The sequence below is a fragment of the Paralichthys olivaceus genome, chromosome 7, assembly GCF_024713975.1.
Source record: "Paralichthys olivaceus isolate ysfri-2021 chromosome 7, ASM2471397v2, whole genome shotgun sequence".
Taxonomy (NCBI): Eukaryota; Metazoa; Chordata; class Actinopteri; order Pleuronectiformes; family Paralichthyidae; genus Paralichthys; species Paralichthys olivaceus.
This window is the reverse complement of record NC_091099.1, coordinates 5,675,026-5,693,612: the sequence shown is the minus strand read 5'-3', so window position 1 is coordinate 5,693,612 and position 18,587 is coordinate 5,675,026. Positions and strand designations below refer to the sequence as shown.

The window sequence follows — 18,587 nt, the reverse complement described above, 5'->3', positions numbered from 1 at the left end:
CAATGACTTAAAAGCAAGATAATAATGTTTGGGGATTCATTTAAATATATTCATTAGTGATAGGATCATGATTCATATTATTCTTCGATACAGACAGTGCAACATTGATATCTATACGTACACAGAATCCAAAGTTAATGCAAAACCAGTATAGTATAAATGTCAATATAATAACTGAATAAGAGATACCGTGTAACAATGATATATGTCTGACCCAAAATGAAAAATGCGAAGTACATAGGTTGAAATCCAAATGTCAAATGAAAGTTTCAATGATTAAACTAAATTATATAACATAATTTAGCTACAAACCGCATTCTGATGAAATCAGATGTCCCTGTCAGTGTGTGTGTATAGCTGATACACAGCAGGAAGAAAGCTAAATCTTTGAGGCAAATATAGTCATATCTTTATTTAAAATGCTTTTATAATTCATGAGATTATTCAGAATTCAATGTTTTCAACAACGACAATACGACACAAGGATATGGGGAAACAAACTTTGCAACAAATAACAGGCATTCAAACTGTTTTCTTGGCAATTCTCAAAGTTACAGTAGATTAAACCACTCAGAGTTCTATGGCAGGGGGACAATGTTTGAATCTGACTGCATTATACTGCTGAGGGCCTGAGGCACGACTGCATCTGTCCTCCACATTCTCACAATGCTTATATATGAATTGATATCATTCATGAGTTGGAAGACATTTTTTCTGAATGAGTTTGTTTGGATAGTTAACAGCTGGTCTAATAATGTACTGCTTCAGTTATTCCAGTCTTATATTCACAAATCTTGTAAATACATCTAGATAATGCACTGTACAAAAAATTACTTTAAATTAAGTTGTGGAAAACTAAGGAATTCAATGTTGGTATATAACCTTGCAACTGTGTTATTGTCTTGTTTACACTGTTGAATTTACAAGTTCCCGGGATGTTATCCATCCTGTTTTTATATGTGCAATAAGACTCTGTACTGTGGATACAGGTCACTGGGTTATAACAGGGTCAAGGCAGCAGTGATAGCAGTGTAAGGCTTAACCTCTCATCTCTGACCAACCTCTAATTTCAAATAATGGTCAAAGCAAGCCCACAACTAATTTCCCTCAACGGGAAATCATGACAATCAATAAAACTTTTAAATCGTCTGTTAGATCAAACAATCCTTGTTCCCCTTTTTACAATCATACCAGGAAGTGATAATGCATATATCATAAAAGTACAAACAGCTGGTGTGCTGAATGTCAGACGTCCTCATATGAAGGTTTTCAGAGATAGCTTTCTGCCTATGATGCAAATATCTGTGTCAAGTATGAAACCTTTACTAAGAGATGGAACCAGAAAAAGCCTAAAGATTATGGTGCCTCATACTGGAGGTACAATTAAATACACAAATAACATTCAAGCAACATATCTGCTGAGGCTAAGTCGACAGAATGTAGACAGATGTCTGTATTAAGGGCAACAGTTTAATGTGTGTCTACTTAAATCAATAAAAGGACAGATTGCTACCAACAAAGTTGAATCAACCATTTGTTTGTATTATCTGTGAGATGCATAACACACATTTTTGCCATTCCATGTAGTTAACCATTAGCCCTTACAGCTGCAGTATGAGGCACTTGTCTGTTGATGTAGGCAGGGCCATGCACATAAGGAATAAGTTCATGCTAATCCTGTATGAGTTTTGTGAAATATTCAACAATTAAGCAAATGATGGTCAACCCTCCAATTCAGACATCTGTTGACATTAACCTTGTGTTGCTCTATGCACGAACTATTAAAACGGAAGGTTTAAAAAAAAAAACCCCTTGATTATATTTCTCCATTTTATTTGTTCTAGTTCTAAATGACTTGATGTTTTGCTTTCTTGTCCTTTCCATCGGCTGCATGTACAGTGAAAGACGCCACCAGTCTCTTCTAAAGTGTTCGACTTGAAATGTGCCAATTTCCAAATCCTGGCTGGCACAAGAAAGGAGTAAGGACAGAGCGTTAGAAAAGTGTTCCTCACAGAAAGTGTATCATCATATCAGGGCAGGTGACTGCAGATGTTTCTGATGGTACTTGTCCAATCATATCTCTGCGTGTAAGTCATTAAAAGGAATTGTGGGATAAATCTATTCAAAAGGAATTGTTGGCATTTGTAAACAATGCAAAATGCAGGATTTGCACAAAATATGATAATAGAAAAAAAAGAGTACTGTCATGGTTTCTTTGGCAGTACGGCCCTGCTGTGTTGACAGGGACATCAATACAAGAGGGAAGGCTCTAAACCGCCCTGAGGTCCTTGTTAGTTCATAGTGTGGGCTGGTGAACTCTATTCCTCCAGCCTCACCTCCTTTTGTTAAGGCCACTGGTGAAAGATGCATTGTTTTCATAAATCAGAGGTCGTGTCAATGATGGCTTGGAGAGGACCAGTGGGGTCAAGCAGGGGGTGGCCGTATAGTCTTCAGTGCTGTTTGGACAGTTGGTAAAGACAGTAGGGCTCTACCTATACTCCCTCCAGCACGGTAACAGGCATATCCCAGCATTCCCATCATGACGCCCTTCATGACTGTGCGCAACACCCAGCCAAAACGTGAGGGAGGCGCAACACTGAGGAACAAACACACACACGGAGCAGCGGTTGAACTGTCAAGGCAAATACAATTAAAGTTCATTTGAACTTCTGAATATCAATAATGTAAACAACAAAATAAACATACCTCATGATTTCACTAATGTTAAGCTGCTTCTCCCAGTTTTTTTCTATGCCAGGAACATGACCCATCCCAACGACTCCCACCACCACAGCAGGCACTTCTGCAAAACAGTATGAAATGTTGTAGTGACAAATGTGCTGAGTTGGCAACGCTGCCTGTAAATGCCCCCTGATGAAAAACTGATTGCATCAGTTCATTCTGAATGAGCTTTGGGGAATATGGAAATTAACCAGAACTCTGCTGGCCGACCAGAGGTATAACAGCAGTTTAACCAATCAGTTTTCATTTCTAAGTAGTAATTAGTGATTATATATTTTTTAAAACATATGTATGTGTCATATATATACTTGCATTTGATTCAAAGAGTAAAGAACACAATGAGCAAGCTAAACATCTATTTATTCTCATGAATATTATGATCTACAAGATGTGATTTTTCTTGTTGAACAGTGAAATACTCACTCTGGGCCTTAGGGGGAGCCTCCACACAGCGTGTAGCCTGACGGAGAGTGTGAGTGAGGTAAATGTCTCTTTCAGCCACGATGGTCTGATGGAGAGCAGGAAACTCGCCGATCATCTCTGACATGGTCTGCTCCAGCAGGTCTTTCTGTTTGCACTTCTCCACGTCCTCTTTACTGAAACATATGATAAGAAAATAAAGTTCTGAGTGATTTTGTTCAGATGTTAGATTCTGTATTTATTGTGAGGTGAATTAATTTCTTAATAATTGTTACTGTTCAATTTAGTGAAATGAGCACAACATACAGTATGAATCTAGTCAATGACATTTAAGCAATAGACTGCATTGCTTATATTTGTGAGAGACTTTGAAACTGTTGTGTTCAGTCTACAAATGCTGAATTCAGAGCGTCTAAGAGACTTTAAAATACTTTTTCACATTGTGCAAATGCCCTTGATCATTTCAAAACATATCTTCTAACACATAATCTGTTTAAGTCCCCATCTGTGTGCATCAGAGTTTAATACATCAGAGAACGTACAGCACTTTTAAAAGGCTTGGTCTCAATGATGTTGGAGGATGGACACGTAATCACTTTATGCATAAAGATTCCAGTCAGAGCTCATGGGCGCTGGCAGTTGAACAAATTGGCAGATTTGCTTGTGCTCTGGAAAATGTGTGGGCGCACAGTCCCTCACTCAACAGAGAGCACACAGATATTCTCAGACGTATCTGGAGCTGCTTTATTATGCAAAAACTGCTCAAAGTGTTATGTTCACTACCACCTGCAAAAATTTCCCCGAATTTCAAAATTGATTGATATTGAGCATTTACATTTAAACTTCCCTTTTCTATTTTTTCCTCAACCTTTAATGAGAGAACATTAGATAAGCAAACAAGATGTGTGGTGAGCACTTTTGATTGTATGCAGTGCTGTACATCTCTTACATGCTGTTAAACAGCAGCATCTAATAATACAGAAAGATATTTTCTGGACTGTGACAAAAAGTGATGTCATACCTGATTGGATCTGACAGAAAGCAAAGACCCCAGGCCAGACGAGCCTTCTGCCACAGACTGAGGGCAGCAATAGCCCTTTTGAAGGTCACAGGGATCGGCCTGTCCCCCAGGTGAAATTTACAAAAGGGCACCTGTCCAGCCTGTGTGGAGGGAAAAACTTCAACAATAAGAAAAGAGAATAACATAAAAATGATCAACTTCTTCATCACTTTTGTTGTGTGTGATTTACCTCCTTGAAGGCCTCTCTAAACTCTCCTCCAGGAGCCATGCCCAGTTGCTCTGTGATGTGAGCGGAAACTTTGAGCAGGAGAATCTGCATGAGGCCAGACATCAGCCCATTCTGTCAAACACAGATGGTAGAAACAAACAAATATATGTTCAGTGATCATTTTAATTTGCTGACAATAGCACAAGCTTTTTAGATTAAACCAAGAACAGACTAAAACTCATTCACTTAAGCTGCTTTCAAACATGCACTGATTCTCTGTATTTTCGACAGAGGAGGTGCATGTGTGAACGTAAATGTCTGAGTGAGAGGCTTATCTGCAGACTTTCTCCGCCTGACCTACCAGTATGAAGTCCGTAGAAATGAAGGAGATTGTGTCAACACAGCAGGGGATCCCCCGCTGGATAATGTGGAGGATTTGTTGCTGTTCCTCTCATTGCATTGTGCAAGTGTGAAAGACAAACTCTGTGTAAACTCCAGGACAATTCTCTGTGCTCTACCCGCTACCTATCTACTTTACTCTCTCCATCTTTGTTTCACTGCTGCGGTTCCGTGCTCTCTCTTATCCCTCACACCACCACCTTTCTTAATTCCCCATCTTCCTAAGAGCCTCACCTGTTTGATGGCCTGCTGAACCTTATCCAGGTTGATGTCTTTGGCTTCCTTCAGCAGTGTATTCTCGTCCATCTTCAACATCGACACTCTGTACTGACAAAGCTCCACCACCACCACGTCCGGCTGCACGGCGCGAATCGTCTGTGTGACAGAGAAAGACAGCAGTGGGTTTATAGGATAAGAGACAGAGACAAAATAAGAGAGAGCACCAAATGGAAACTGAGTGAGGGTGGATGTACAGACAAAACAATCAATGAGGGAGAAAGCAGAAAAGATTAATGCCAGGAAAATAACCAATAAATAACCAATAACCAATAAAAAATAACCTAATTACAGTGTATAATTGCAACTCATCATCACTTCAAGATGCTACACTACGGCTTTTCTCCACATTCACAGTTACTCTTCTATCAGGCAACAGTTCACAGCATATCACATCTTAAAAGGGTGTTAATGGCAATGTGTGAATGGCCCACCATTGCCACATCCTTTTTGCTGCTGTCACTGAAGTGTGCCGTGCCAACCAGGTACAGCAAGCTGCCATCGGGGGCAGTGAGACGTGTCACCGTCTCTGGGAGCTCAGGAGACGACTGGCGCCGCTGAGCTCGCAACTGCCAAAGCAGCTCCACAGCCTCACCATCAGCTAGACAGTCACGACAGAAACGAAAGAAAAAGAAAAAGTTTGATGTTTTAAATGCAGTATGTGTTTCTCTAGCAGTTAACATCCTCGCTTTAACAGCTTTACACATAAAGCCCTGCTGCTAATAATGGAGAAGAGTTACAGCTTTTTAGTCAAGTCTAAAAACATCTGCTGGTCGGGAAAATGGTGAAATAAGTCTGTGCCTTAAGGTAAATAATGTAACACAACTTATACAGTATGTATTGAATAAGGAGAAGCTGCGTTCTTATGCTAAGTGGTTATGTGGAGAAGCAGGACTAGTACACTTTATTATAGCTCAAAGCATAGAATTATTGTAAGATGTTTGATACTATAACACATAGATGAACTATTAAATAGACAGTTGTAATAAACTACCAGGTTGATAATCTACATATTTTTAAAAAGGTTTTTTAATAGAACAGTCCCTTTTTTTTATTGTATATTACACCATCTCTCTGATGAAATACAGCATACACCCAGTATTATAAAGCAGCTTACAGAGCTCTGGAGGTAGACACGGCAGATCCTCTTCTGATGGGCCGATTGACTCATCCTGTGACACAGCAAAACAGCAAACAATATCTTAGACACACGGTGCAAGGATTATGGAGACTACGCATATCCAAGCTGAGCTCTGTCTGAGAAAGACATGGTGATTGCACGAAATGATGCAACTGGTTGACAAACAACATTCAAATGTATTACATCGATTTAAAACCCATACAGACTGCCCGGTGAGTCCAAAGTCACTTTTAAATTGTGTTGAATATCTCATTTAAATGTGCATCTTATTTGCTCTGTTTATCTGTTTAATTCCAGTTGATTTAACTCCACTCGCTCCCAAGAGCAATTCAATTTACATTCTGTAATCTGTATCGGCATTTACACGTGTGACCAAAGCACAAACACAACCAAAGAATCATATTAACAACAACAACTTTAACTCAACGATAAGTTTTGATCTACTACCCTGACAATTAATGCAATTAATTACGCTGGTGTACAGACACACACATTAATACTTTTACACACCTCTGAGTTGTTGTCTTGGTCCATGTTTGAAGCACTCAAAGCTGGAGGGACAGAGAGCACAATGAAGACATGAATGTCCGTCTGTGGTTTAAACACACACACTCAATAACAACAGGTCAATAACTTTACTCCAGGGTCACTGGAAATAATCGTTCAAAGTAAAACCGTGTTCAGTGTCTAAAGGTTAAAGTAAATAAATATAGTGATGATGTCTTCACGCATAACAGCTACAGAATGACCAGTGTCGTCGTAAACAAACTTTTCTATGTCTCCCATCGTGATAGAAGAGAAGAGACAGAACAAGTGCATCCGTGTTTCTGCCTCAGCTCCACGAAAAGTGCATTTAACGCCAGTATCAGTGGATTTACTTATAACTGAGTAAGGTGGGTGAACATTATGAAATGTTTCAGAATGAGCTTCTTTAATTAAAGACCTAACAGGAAAGGACACTCCGGACTTCGTTAACAGTGAATCGCATCGAGGTGAGAGCTAACAGCTGCGGTGCTGACTGCTGACGTTGCTTTACGAGTGTCCGGGCAGCCGAGTTCAGGTAACCGGCTCTCACAGGCTGTTGAAGTGGTGGATGTCCCTGGTTTGTTAAAGTCAACCAACCCGCTCTCGCCATCTCTGTCGGGGGGGGCCATTGTTGCGGTGAAGGCTTTCGCTGCAGAGCCGAGAAAGAGGTGCCATGCCGGGGGCAGGTCCCAGCAGCTAGCTAACTAATTAGCTAGCTGGTGGGACTGCTAAGCTAACCCAATGATGATAACAGCTAACTCCTGCTAACGCTAACTAGCACGAATTTAGCCAAATACACAGAATAAGACAAAGATGATCTAACGACACGAGCTGCTGCTCTCAACTACAACATGTCTGGGTTCATTTAAAGTCGCTGTCAACACAGGAAACGCTTCAACTTACTGAACAAGCTGTCAGCCCCTGTGTGTGTGTGTGTGTGTGTGTGTGTGTGTCACTGTGCGGTTTCTCCGTTGCAGTGCTCTGCAACTGACAGCCGCGGTGCATTCTGGTACATGTAGTCATCGACCTCCAGGAGCCACACGTGTTTTGTTTTTTTTTATATAAAGAAAAATGTGTTTAATTATTTTTTTTCATTGTCTCGTTATGACATTTTACACGTTACAATCAGAGTCTGGACTCTCGTCCCCACATGTCCTCTGTCCTCAGCCTCCATGTGAAGATTTACACAGGAAAAAAAAGAGCAGAGCTGTGTCACAATAGAAAACATGCCCTCACACACTTGTGCTACTTGTGTTGTAAAGTGCTTCTGAATGCATCTTGTGTGCTTGAGTAGTCTGACAAGGGGATTCTGAGCCGACCGCTACTGTGATGATGACATGGATTATTACTGATAAAAAACTAAGTCTGTGTGAATGGAGGTGAGGGAAATGAATGTATCCTACAGGGCTGGGCGATAGAACAATATAAGTTATTATAACAGGATGCTTTCATCAACAGTGTGGTATAATAACAAAAGTCCAGTAATTACTGATATAATGCTCCATGGATTGTGTGCACACAGTGACGATGTATAACGGATCTGTACCTTCTCTCAGGAGCAAAATTCAACTTTAAACTTAAAAGGAACTAGAATGAAAGTCAGAGAGACCACACACTTATTTATTTGTCCTTTTGTCCCTGCTGACACATGTAAAGTGTCCTTGGGTCTCTAGAAAGGTGCTTTAAACATTCAAGTTATTATTATACCAAAGCCCAACAGTCCCATTATGAGACAAGTTCAAATTCACTAGAGCAGGATTTTTATTTGGATGTGCACCAAATTTTACACCTTCATAGATATCAGTCCACTTAATATGCTTGATTTATTTTTTTCATCAAGATCTGTGAATTATTCTGAGAAATCAGCAAAAATGTGGCAAAGCTCTCTCTCACTGCATCCGTGCCCTGATTTTAATCTGCAAAAGGTAATAGGTTATTTTCCTGACCCATACCACATCCTTCCACCGAGTTCTGTGGTCATGTTGAGCGCATCTTATGATAGGGGAAATTTATAATTATTGAAAATGAATGATACATAATTTGAATCTTGATATAATTTTTGGCCCAGCCCTCTACCACTACAAATCTTAAAGCGTGTATTTACTGAATGCCCAAGACAATGAGTATATAGTATGTATCTAGGTCCATCTATCAAACACAGGTGTAGGCCTGTGACAATAGCACTAAAGTCTTCTACAGAACATGTCATATTGTGTCAGTGATTTCAGATATTTTATTGAGGTTCATGTGTGCATCTGCAATAAATGCATAAGAAGAGGTTGTGGTAGGCGCCCATCCCCTTGTCCACACACTAGTGAACTAAACCCCTCTGTGTGAAAGGTGCTAACATTGCCTATATGCTTGGTTTAACTACAAATAACAGACAAACTAGTCTAGCAAGTCATTCTTTCACAAGTTTGTTTTGGCGATCAAGCAGGTGTCGAGACAGGGGAGCACTGAAAAAACAGCAGATGACAATCATAAGCTTTGTCATTGTGTTATAAACCCTTCCAGTGATTCGACAGCACCTCGCCACTTCATTCATCTCACATCACAGCACTCGCACGAGGAGCCAGCAGAACACAGAGTCCAGAAACAGTGAGTCCAGCTCCAGTCGTCACGGTGAAGGGATATTCACGTCGTCAAGAAGAAAACACCCACGTTACCTTTTCTACAAGATTTCAAAAAGATATCTGGCACCTATTACACACATCAATACTGATAACTCACTCACACAATCACTCCTATCACTGTAGAGTCTGCTGTTCCTTTATAAAATATGCCAATTTACCTATAATTAATGATGTGCAAATATATTAGAATCAAGATCATAATGCACATCCCTAATCAGTGATAAGCCTTGTAATCTATTATATTCTAAATATCCCACAAAACACTGAGTCACACACAGTGTCTATATATGTACAGTTTTCTGCGAACTATGATGCTGTAAGCGCAAACCTTATTGCCACAAATATATTGTGATCTTTTGCATATTAATTGTGCAGATCTCAACAAGTGTATTGCGTGAGCTACCTTTCTACTTGGTTATTGTGATAAAGGGACTAAGCGTTATCATATGTGTTAAAATACATCTCGTCCGAAGCCACAATGCAGTCTTCTCTGCAAATATGCATCAATCCAAAGTTGTCTGAGCTCGTCTCCCATCGCTGCTCATCCTTTCTTTACTGATAATAGCGGTTTGACCCTGCACCATAGCACCCTGTTAAAGTATATCACTGCTGGTTTCATTGGAGGGTGATGAGCTGTACAGTCATCCTGAGACATGAATGGGACATCAGTTCCTACAGAAATACTCTGGTAAACACAACAAAATGCAAAAAATCTCTGTCTTATTTATCCTCTCTGAATATTTCAACCATCCAAATGTTTTTCCCTCTCTTTTTCATCAGTCAGCCCAATCCACCCATCACAGAAGTGTAAGAAGTGAGAGTAGGTGAGCAGGGGAGGCTCTGGATTGGAGTAGAGGATTGACACAGGGGTCATGTGCAGAGAGGAATCTCAGTGGGCATCTTCTCCGTCTTTAACATTCCCCGGCGGCGATGAGCTCCCCCGGTCTCCCTGCCAGTCTGTCTCTACGGTGTTCTTCGTCCTCGTCTTCCTCAAAGAGAGTGTGGTGTATGCTGAGCAGCTGGTGTGTGGGCGCTCTGGTCAGGGGTAGTGTCTGAGGCTCAGGGTTTTCTGCCTGGCCAGTGAGGGGCTCCCTTTGAGGCGGGGAAGACTTGGGACTGAGTGCATCCTCGCTGGACGGTGGGTTGGGGCTCACCCCATTTACATATGCAGTGGTGGGCAGGGCTACGGTAGAAAAGGATTGGTTGGTCGATTCTGGAGAGCACACCTTAGTCTCTGAAGAGTCGAGAAGGAAAAACAGGACAGGAAAGACACAAGAGGTGAATATAGATGTAAAACAGTATCTTGTATCTTGTATATGTAAAGATTAATTTTACCTGTAATTGCACCAGACACATGAACGATGGTGTGCGTGCCTTCAAGGTACACAGTGTCCATGTTGTGCTCTGAGGGTAGTGGTACCACAGCTGTGGCCTCCACCTTGGGCTTACGAATGGTCAGCATGTACGGGTGGACGTCCAGAGAGAAGTTGCGAGTGAGCTTTTTCTCCATCGCGCTTAAATCTACAAATCAAAAAAGAGACTAACTTAAAAACAGGGAAGTAAACAAGAACATCATCCATCCAAAAACAGCATCAACTGGTTTCCTTGCTTCTTGGAGGCACCAGGACACATTTATCTGTTAACACCATATCGTATGATTTACTATCTTTCTGTTTTGCTCAGATTGTGTACATGCGTTTATCAGAGCTGAAAACATTTGCTACAACGCTAAAGAAAGTGAAGAATCTGGACCAAAACAGCAAATATTAAGGGACATAAAACCAAAACAATGAGCTAAAAGACACCAAATATCTTTGGAGATCTGAGGGTGACATCACAATTGAATAATGATAAAAAGTTGATTAGCGCAGCTTTAATTTTAAATCTCTTTTCCTTGCATGTTCACTTACAGTTTGTAGAGCTGTATACCTTTTGTTGCTGGATACTGTGTGCCTTTGCTGTCCAGAAGTGGTGCGATGAAGTTGTCGGCCACCGTCTTTCGTCTGAGCTGTTTGGGTTTTTCAGGCTTGGTGTGATTTTCCAAGCGTGTGAGGGCAAGAGGTTCCTTTACAAAGAATAGAAAACATCATATCATATTAATGGCGAATAAAATATGAAAGAAAGAAATATGAAAAAAAAAGGAAGAGCAAATATCAAGCTCATATCAAGAGCTGAAATAGTTGATTTGGAAACATTTTGTACAGACACAGTCCATGTGGATATGAGCTGCCATGCTCCAAGTGAACATGTGAGTATTGTTCTGTTTCTAAGGACAGAAGGAGGATTTCTCTGAAGGAGTAATGATGAGTTATGACATTGATGTTGGGAAACCGTTGTACCTTGAATGGCTGAGGGAGAGGATTTGAGGATGGGATCCATTTGATCTTCTTTCGAGGCCGTTTGATGACCAGCGGCTCCCCGGCCATCTCCCCCACTCCCAGATCAGAGGGATCCATGTTGGGGTCGAGCGTTTGTATCCCAGAGTCCCTCACTGTGGGTGTAGCGTCGTGGTTGGACTGTGCAAGCGCCGCCAGCAGCTGCCTGACCACGTTGTCATACATGAGGTCACTCTCGTTGGTGATGAAGTCCAGCCTGTTGAGGGACTTGATGTGGTCCCTGTTCTCGTTGCAAAACATGGCCAGGATGTTGATGTCGCAGAACTGAGACTTCTGCCAGCGTCGCCGTGTTTTAATGCCAACTTTATGCAGTTTGTCAAAAACAAAGTTGGACTTGCGCACAACAAACAGATGCAGCAAATTAATCAGGATGATGAGGTTCATGGTGCAGAGCAGAGATATGTCAACAGCGGCCATGATGCGCTGCAGCTGCACGGCGGGTAGCTTACAGTTAACCCTGAGCTTCAGCTCTAAATAGCTGCTGATGTCTGGGGGCTCACCCAGCGCACAGGTGAACTCATTCTGCCGTTGGCGGGCATAGTAGGCGCTCAGGTAGGAAATGGGGATGGAACTGAGGCAGATAATAGCCAGGTGGCGAGCCAAATAAAGCTTAGCCAGAAAGTTACTTTGGCCTCGTCTCTCTAAGTATTTCTCAAACAGGTTCTGCTCTGGGCTCTTCTCCTTCTCTGCATTTTCTATGATCTCCCTCCTCTCTCGCTCAGTTATGCCAGGTCCTTTGGACTGGATCTGCTTCTCGATCTTTGGGGCTCGGCCCTCAGCAGCTCGATGGTAGCAGTTGTCGATCTCTTGGAGCAGGAAATTGAGCTCCGAGGTGAGTCGCGTGGAGGCCATGAACTCCCAGCCCAAAGCAGGTATGTACATGATTCCAGCAAACGCCAGCAGGGCGTAGGGCAGGAACTTGTGTTCAAAGAGCGAAGGCCAGAGGTGATGCTCCACACCAGGTACAGCATCACTCAGCTCTGTCCAGCAGTAGCCTCTTGCATAAAGTGCCTGGTCCCTGGTGAAGTTGTGAGGTGTGTAACAGTATATGGACTCCTCTGAGGGAAGGGCAGATAGAAAACATCAGTATAACATCACTCAAACAAGTTGGATGATTATATCTTATTATGATATGATTCAATGTTACAAGCTGAAAGAAGAACAATGCAATGCTTTATCCTGGGAATTTTTTGGTTCAACCTCATTAAAAAATTTTGGCAAACACTACATTAAATAACATTAAAATTCAACCAGCAACATGAGAGTGAAAACCTAGTTTAACAGTTTTATCTAAAATTATAAAATGAATTGCATGTTAATTAATATTCACTTTAACCTGTAAAAAAGAGACCACAGTTCCTTGATCTATTCACATTCATTTCTGAGGATGTATCTTGAAATTTTCTGATCACTGTTTCATTTCTGAGAATCCTGTAGAATCTTTCATCTGTGCAGCACAAACAGCTGCATCTCTCGTGCAGCTTTTTAAAACGACAGAAGCACCTCAGATAGAGGAAGTGATAATAACACATCTTCTTATCAAAGTTGTTCTCTATCAGCTCGGTGTGGTACAAGTATAAGTGTCAGTATTTGCCATATGACAAACTATAACAATTTAAAATAAAAATACTTGACATAATGTGGATATCCGCAGTGGCATTACTTTGTCAGGGTAGCAGAGGGCAGGGTGCTGTCCTTGTGCTGTAATAGTTATGTTTTGACAGTGCCCATGTATCCTTGGTGAATGAATAACCGAGAAGTTGTCTAAACGTCCACATCTCTCAGCTGCTAAAGTTAAACGCTCGGTCCCAGCTGGTTAGATGCTGCTCTGCAGAGAGTCTGACTCAGCAGTGAACTAACATCCCTCCCATCCATCGTTTCCCTCTCTCCTTTCCAACCAGACTCCCTTCTCTCCCCCCTCCCAACAATCCATTCCCTCATATCTCCAGTCTGTCTTCCTCTCTGTCTCTCTGTCTCTCCATACCTTATCTCCTTCTTACACTGATACAGACGACACAAAGGCACCACATGCCTAATCTGTATCAGAGGGTCTTGAGGTCTACATCTGTGAGTTTTCATCGATTTTAAAGAACAGCAACTCATCGGATATCAGCCTGACCTCAGGCTGCTGCTGTACCTTGAACCCCCTAACCCCCTCTAGTGGCTGAGTGTCTTACCTGCAAAGTTCCTGGTGAAGACGAGGGTGACCAGCAGGATGGGGATGATGACCGTCCCTATAGTAACAACACGATCAAAGGGCAGCTCCAGCTTGAGCTGGACCATGAGGCTGGCCAAGGCCCCGCCCTTCTCATCCTGAGAAGAGCCGGGCAGGATCAGCTCCTTCAGCTTCTCGCCGGCAAGTAAAGCTGTGGCCATGTCTAAGTTCTGATCGAGGATGTTCTGCATCCGGAACACAGAGGATGCACACTACAACCCCACTCTGGGCTGGAGGAGACTCACTCTGCTGCAATCAGAGACTCCTCTAGAGTCTGGTGTTCACACACACACGTCAAGGTGTGGCCGACCTCAGCCCCTGTCAACATGTGTGGGGAAGTAGCGGCTCATGCTGTGTGATCTGTGTTCTTCAGAGCTTTGAGTTTCCTACAGTTTCCCAAAGCTCTTTAAGAGGAAGACGAGTGTCCAGAAGTGCACACACACATACACACAAACACACACACGCGCACACACACACACACACACACCTCACTCTGCCTCTTCTGTGTGCGCCTCTATGTTCTGCCCCGTCTCCACAGTGCCCGGCCTCAGTCCACACGCTCTGTGTGGCAGGATGAGGAATGAGCTGAGTTTAGGAGGCGTCCTTGCAGACCCCAGGGAGAGTGAGTGTTGGCTGAAGAGTTGTTGCGTGGGCTTCGGTCAGAAGAAGCTCAGACCAGTCGATACCTGAAAGACAGACAGCAAGTTAGGGAGGTAAAATGTGAGTATTTTTAAATACAGCTTAACTATGGCTAAGAATATACTAAGATAATGAATTAATAATGGATACCAGCTCACACCGTCTTTAAGAATGTGTTCTCATCCAGATTCTTTCATAATGCATTTGTTACTGAGAACGACTAACCCACATGCTCTTACCAGTGGAGTGTGTGGATGAGGTAACTCCAGTTATTTGAGCAAGGACACTAAAGGGCAAAGTTAGTCTGTGGGGAGCATGTCAGCCCGATTCTAGTCAGTGGTTTTGACAAATCTGTCTGTTTTGGACACTAACAGTCCCCTGCCCTTCTCTGGAGTCCTGGTGGTCACCATCTCTGAGGAAGAGCATGTTCTCACTGGGACATCATGTGCACCCAGTGGGACATCGCACATATGCACGTGCATGCAAATGGTTGTGCTGAAACTGTGCAGGGGGGGATCAGCGGCTGCAGCGTGCTCATTGCACTTGAAGGTTATGTGACTGTCCTTATCGGGAGGAGTGTAAATACATCACCCCTTCACATCAACAGTGCTCCCCCTCTCGCTCTCCCTCCTCGTCCTCTTCTTTTTTCTCTCATCATTACTCCCACTGCCCTCCCCTCACTTTCGTCTCATTACACACACACACACGCACGCACGCATGCATACACACACATGCACGCACGCACACACGCACACACACACACACACACACACACACACACAGCTCATATGAAATCCTCCAGTCCAGGGCTGGAGAGCATACACTTAATGTCCTGGGGAGCGGAACCTTCAGACTGCAGGCGACAGTTAAAAAACATTTATAGCACTCTCACCCACATGGTGAGAAAGATCATAAGGTGAAGAATATCATTAGTGGACATTATTTAAGACTACTTGTTAAAGCTGACCTCAAGCAGAAGTCTCAAGGATAATCAAAAGGGGAAAAAAACTTTGCTTGATTTAAATTTAAGGGAGCAGCATCACATTTTAGGTGTCCGGTTAGAAGCTGCCCTGCTGTCAGCATGTGAGCCACCTGCATCGCTCCAGTCCCGCAGATTATGTCCCTGAGTTGGACGATGCTGTCGGTGTTTAGAGGGAATCCCACAATTCTTGGCTGCTACAACAACCCACTAATCCAGTAGAGCCCACTGCAAAGAGGCAGATTCAGGCTGAGAAGATCATGATGTCATAGTGAGCTCATCCTTGTGTTATAGGATGCTTCTCGCTGCTGTCTTCCCAACAGGTCTGTTCCGGTTGCAGAGAGCAGACTGCAAAGAGGCAGCGTCGGGGACAACAGAGGGAAGAGATCTTTTCACAGAACTTTAGGTGCACATGGCTCAGACACTTCCACCACCTATCTTAAGCATTCACCTTCAAGAAGCTGTGAAGGCACACTGCTTTGTATTCATTAAGAAAGACAGCATAAAGGAAACTGTTCTCTCACTTTTGACTTCCCTAAATGGAAACACTGCAGGAACAGAACATCAGGATGAGATCATTATGTCATCCTCCATGTGTTGTGGGACGCTTCCAGCTGTTTGTCTCTCCAACAGGTCTGCGAGTCCAGGGGATGGTGAGAAGGAGAAGGAGAAGGAGGAAGAGGAGGAGAAGGAGGACCACACTTCAGAGACTTCGCTTTGCAGCAGTGAGCAGCAGCTGCTTCCTGCGGATGACGAGCCGCCGTTTCAGCACCTGAGCGCCGGATAGCTCCTGGAATAGCTGTTCAACATCAGTGTGTGTGTGTGTGTGTGTATGCGCGTGTGTGTTGTCTTCCAGCTCACACACTCCCCCACTCTCTCTGTGAGTGTGTGTGTGTGAAAGAGAGAAGATCCTGATGCTGAGTACCTGCATCAGCTGTCTACCTGTCCACACTGCATCCACACAACACCACTCTTCTTCCTCCTCTTCCTCCTCCTCCTCTTCTTCTTCTTTGGCCGCTGCAGACACAGAGATATGTGCATGCTGTGGTAAAAACAATCAAGACCCCACTCACCGTGTCTCGCTGCATCCCCCGGCACGGTAAGAGTTAATCTGCAGTGCGGGCGAGCAGCTACAACATGTATCCGAGCGCACCGGTTTGTTCCGCCTTCCCCTCCCCTCCCCTGCATCTCCCCTCCCCTGCCCTGCCTCCTAATCTCTTCCTCAGAAACAAGGGATGAGACGACACATTAAGATTCTGTAGTTCATCACATCACCCCGTGTTTATCCAGCACAGGAGCCGAGATGCTGGGAAAAAAACTGAGTGAGGCTGTGCTGCAGGAACAAATTCATCTGTGAAGGTTTTGAGATGTTGGACAATCGGATTCCTCAACGTTGCGGTGATGCAATCATGATTAAAAGTGTAAATTCCATAATAATAAAATAATAGGCTTAATACATAGGCTCTTATTCTATGGTGTGTTATACCAGTATTTAAATGCACAACAGAACTAAGGCGGTGACTGTGACATTGATAGGTCCATGCAGCCTGTCAATCATCTGTGCACGTGGGCCTGGCCACGGACACGCACAAACAGTGTGAGGGAAACATAGCTGTCACTCAAACTCACTGGGTGTGGCGAGCATCTGGATTCCACTTTTATATTTTCATGGGTTTAATTTTTTATGTTTTCCAAAGACAGCAGCAGCTGCAGCAGAATCACAAGTATTCATGCAGCAGAAGCCAAACCCAAGATTAGAACAAAGTAGAGCGAGAGTGGAGGAGCCATTATTTTAAATGAGGTATTTGTAGTGGTGCACAGGCCTGTGTGATGATGTTAACTGTAAACAGCAGCCTGCTTTGAGGGAGGTCTTTTAAGGAAACAGCATAAAATATTAAAATATAAGTGGCTCTTATTGAATCACACAGACTAACACTTAATTTACCAGGCTACATTATATTACTGCTGAATATATGGGCCTGTATTACATCATCCATCATCTCTACTGGGATTTTTGTTGTCTCCCTGTGAGCACGCCCCCGATGTTCGTCAGCTCGACTGAGCCACAAGTCAGTTTCTCCTCCAGCCGGTTTCTACCAGTTTAAGCGAGAAGCGCTGCTCCTCACTGTGTCTGCTCGTCTCTCCACCTCCCTCCCTCCCTCTCCTCTCTCACTGTAATGTTCATGTCTTACATGTGTCATATTGGTGTGAAGAGTATAAAAAAAATCCCATCATTCATGTCCTTTCATTTGAGGCCTAATACACCCAGTGACCACTTTATCAAGTTTCATCTGCACAATTCATCTCAACAGTTTGTGACTTTAAGTTTTTGTACTAAACTGTACACCATCAAAATCCATCCATCCACCCGCTTATTCTTTGGGGGTCACAGAAACACGATGCCAATCCCAGGTTAGTATAAACACTTCTGAATATAATACAGTCCAGCACAGCAGCACCCGCTAAAGCATATAATTGAAATAACTGCATCACAATACAGTAGTTTTACTAAATACATTTTATACTGCATGAAGTATAAAACAAAACCTGGCCGAAAAAGGTTTGGATATGCATTTAACCATTGGTTAGAAACAAAATATCTCTCAATGGATGTTTGAGTTTCACTTCAACCTTTTTTAAATATAATCTTGTGTGGAGAGAGGGGAAATGGATCCTTGTTAATAAGAATATATCATGTGCAGTGTTTACCAAAGACTGGAGCAGAGGGAGTAAATTAACAGAGGAAGGAATTAAATAAACTGGCACAGCAAATAAATGAGAGCACAACAATAATGAGAACACCATTCTCATTATAAACAAGAGAGCACAAGTGCAGAGGTTCGATGAAGCAGGCACACAAATAACCATCTGGAGACACATCACATCGAAAATAGTAATACGTAAACAATATTTCCTTGGAAGTTATATTTAGGATATAGGTAATTAGAGCTATATTTTTTTTGTCTTCTGATTGGCTCAGTCTGCCATTGAGA

At 42.8% G+C, this 18,587-nt stretch overlaps 2 protein-coding genes across 7 annotated transcripts; both read right to left on the bottom strand.

Moving 5' to 3' along the window:
* Positions 1–386: 386 nt before the first annotated feature.
* trabd (TraB domain containing) lies at positions 387–7,743 on the bottom strand. 5 transcript variants are annotated; one of them, XM_020102203.2, is made up of 11 exons: positions 7,636–7,743; positions 6,718–6,758; positions 6,184–6,238; positions 5,501–5,667; positions 5,025–5,165; positions 4,413–4,523; positions 4,184–4,323; positions 3,166–3,338; positions 2,707–2,803; positions 2,493–2,596; positions 387–1,963 (listed from the first exon to the last, which is right to left on the bottom strand). In XM_020102203.2, exons 2-11 carry the CDS (start codon positions 6,739–6,741, stop codon positions 1,782–1,784), a joined length of 1,194 nt encoding a protein of 397 aa, XP_019957762.2. In that variant the 5' UTR covers positions 6,742–6,758; positions 7,636–7,743; the 3' UTR covers positions 387–1,781. The 5 variants fall into 5 exon arrangements, 4 of the variants coding, with proteins under 4 accessions (XP_019957762.2, XP_019957761.2, XP_069383956.1 ...); XM_020102202.2 differs by lacking the exon at positions 7,636–7,743 and adding an exon at positions 7,330–7,629; XR_011243369.1 differs by lacking the exon at positions 7,636–7,743 and adding an exon at positions 7,330–7,629 and having other exon boundaries at positions 1,817–1,963; positions 2,337–2,596.
* Positions 7,744–8,554: 811 nt separating this feature from the next.
* panx2 (pannexin 2) lies at positions 8,555–17,749 on the bottom strand. Of its 2 annotated transcripts, none has more exons than XM_020102134.2 (6): positions 16,668–17,749; positions 13,939–14,662; positions 11,705–12,819; positions 11,295–11,430; positions 10,701–10,886; positions 8,555–10,599 (listed from the first exon to the last, which is right to left on the bottom strand). In XM_020102134.2, the coding sequence occupies exons 2-6, from the start codon at positions 14,165–14,167 to the stop codon at positions 10,277–10,279; spliced, it is 1,989 nt and encodes a 662-aa protein (XP_019957693.2). In that variant the 5' UTR covers positions 14,168–14,662; positions 16,668–17,749; the 3' UTR covers positions 8,555–10,276. The 2 variants fall into 2 exon arrangements, with proteins under 2 accessions (XP_019957693.2, XP_069383954.1); XM_069527853.1 differs by lacking the exon at positions 16,668–17,749 and adding an exon at positions 16,119–16,263.
* Between the last annotated feature and the right edge of the window lie 838 nt (positions 17,750–18,587).

Bases quoted from the DNA above. Each gene is read 5' to 3' on its own strand.
- trabd (XM_020102202.2), bottom strand. The intron at 5,166-5,500 runs GTGGGCCATTCA...TCTGTCACACAG, and splicing joins GCAAAAAGGATGTGGCAATG to ACGATTCGCGCCGTGCAGCC. The intron at 2,597-2,706 runs GTATGTTTATTT...TTTGTTCCTCAG, and splicing joins AACATTAGTGAAATCATGAG to TGTTGCGCCTCCCTCACGTT.
- panx2 (XM_020102134.2), bottom strand. From the start codon at position 14,167: ATGCAGAACATCCTCGATCAGAACTTAGACATGGCCACAGCTTTACTT. The intron at 11,431-11,704 runs GTACAACGGTTT...TTCTTTGTAAAG, and splicing joins CTCTCCCTCAGCCATTCAAG to GAACCTCTTGCCCTCACACG. The intron at 10,887-11,294 runs GTATACAGCTCT...TTTGATTTGTAG, and splicing joins ACAGTATCCAGCAACAAAAG to ATTTAAGCGCGATGGAGAAA.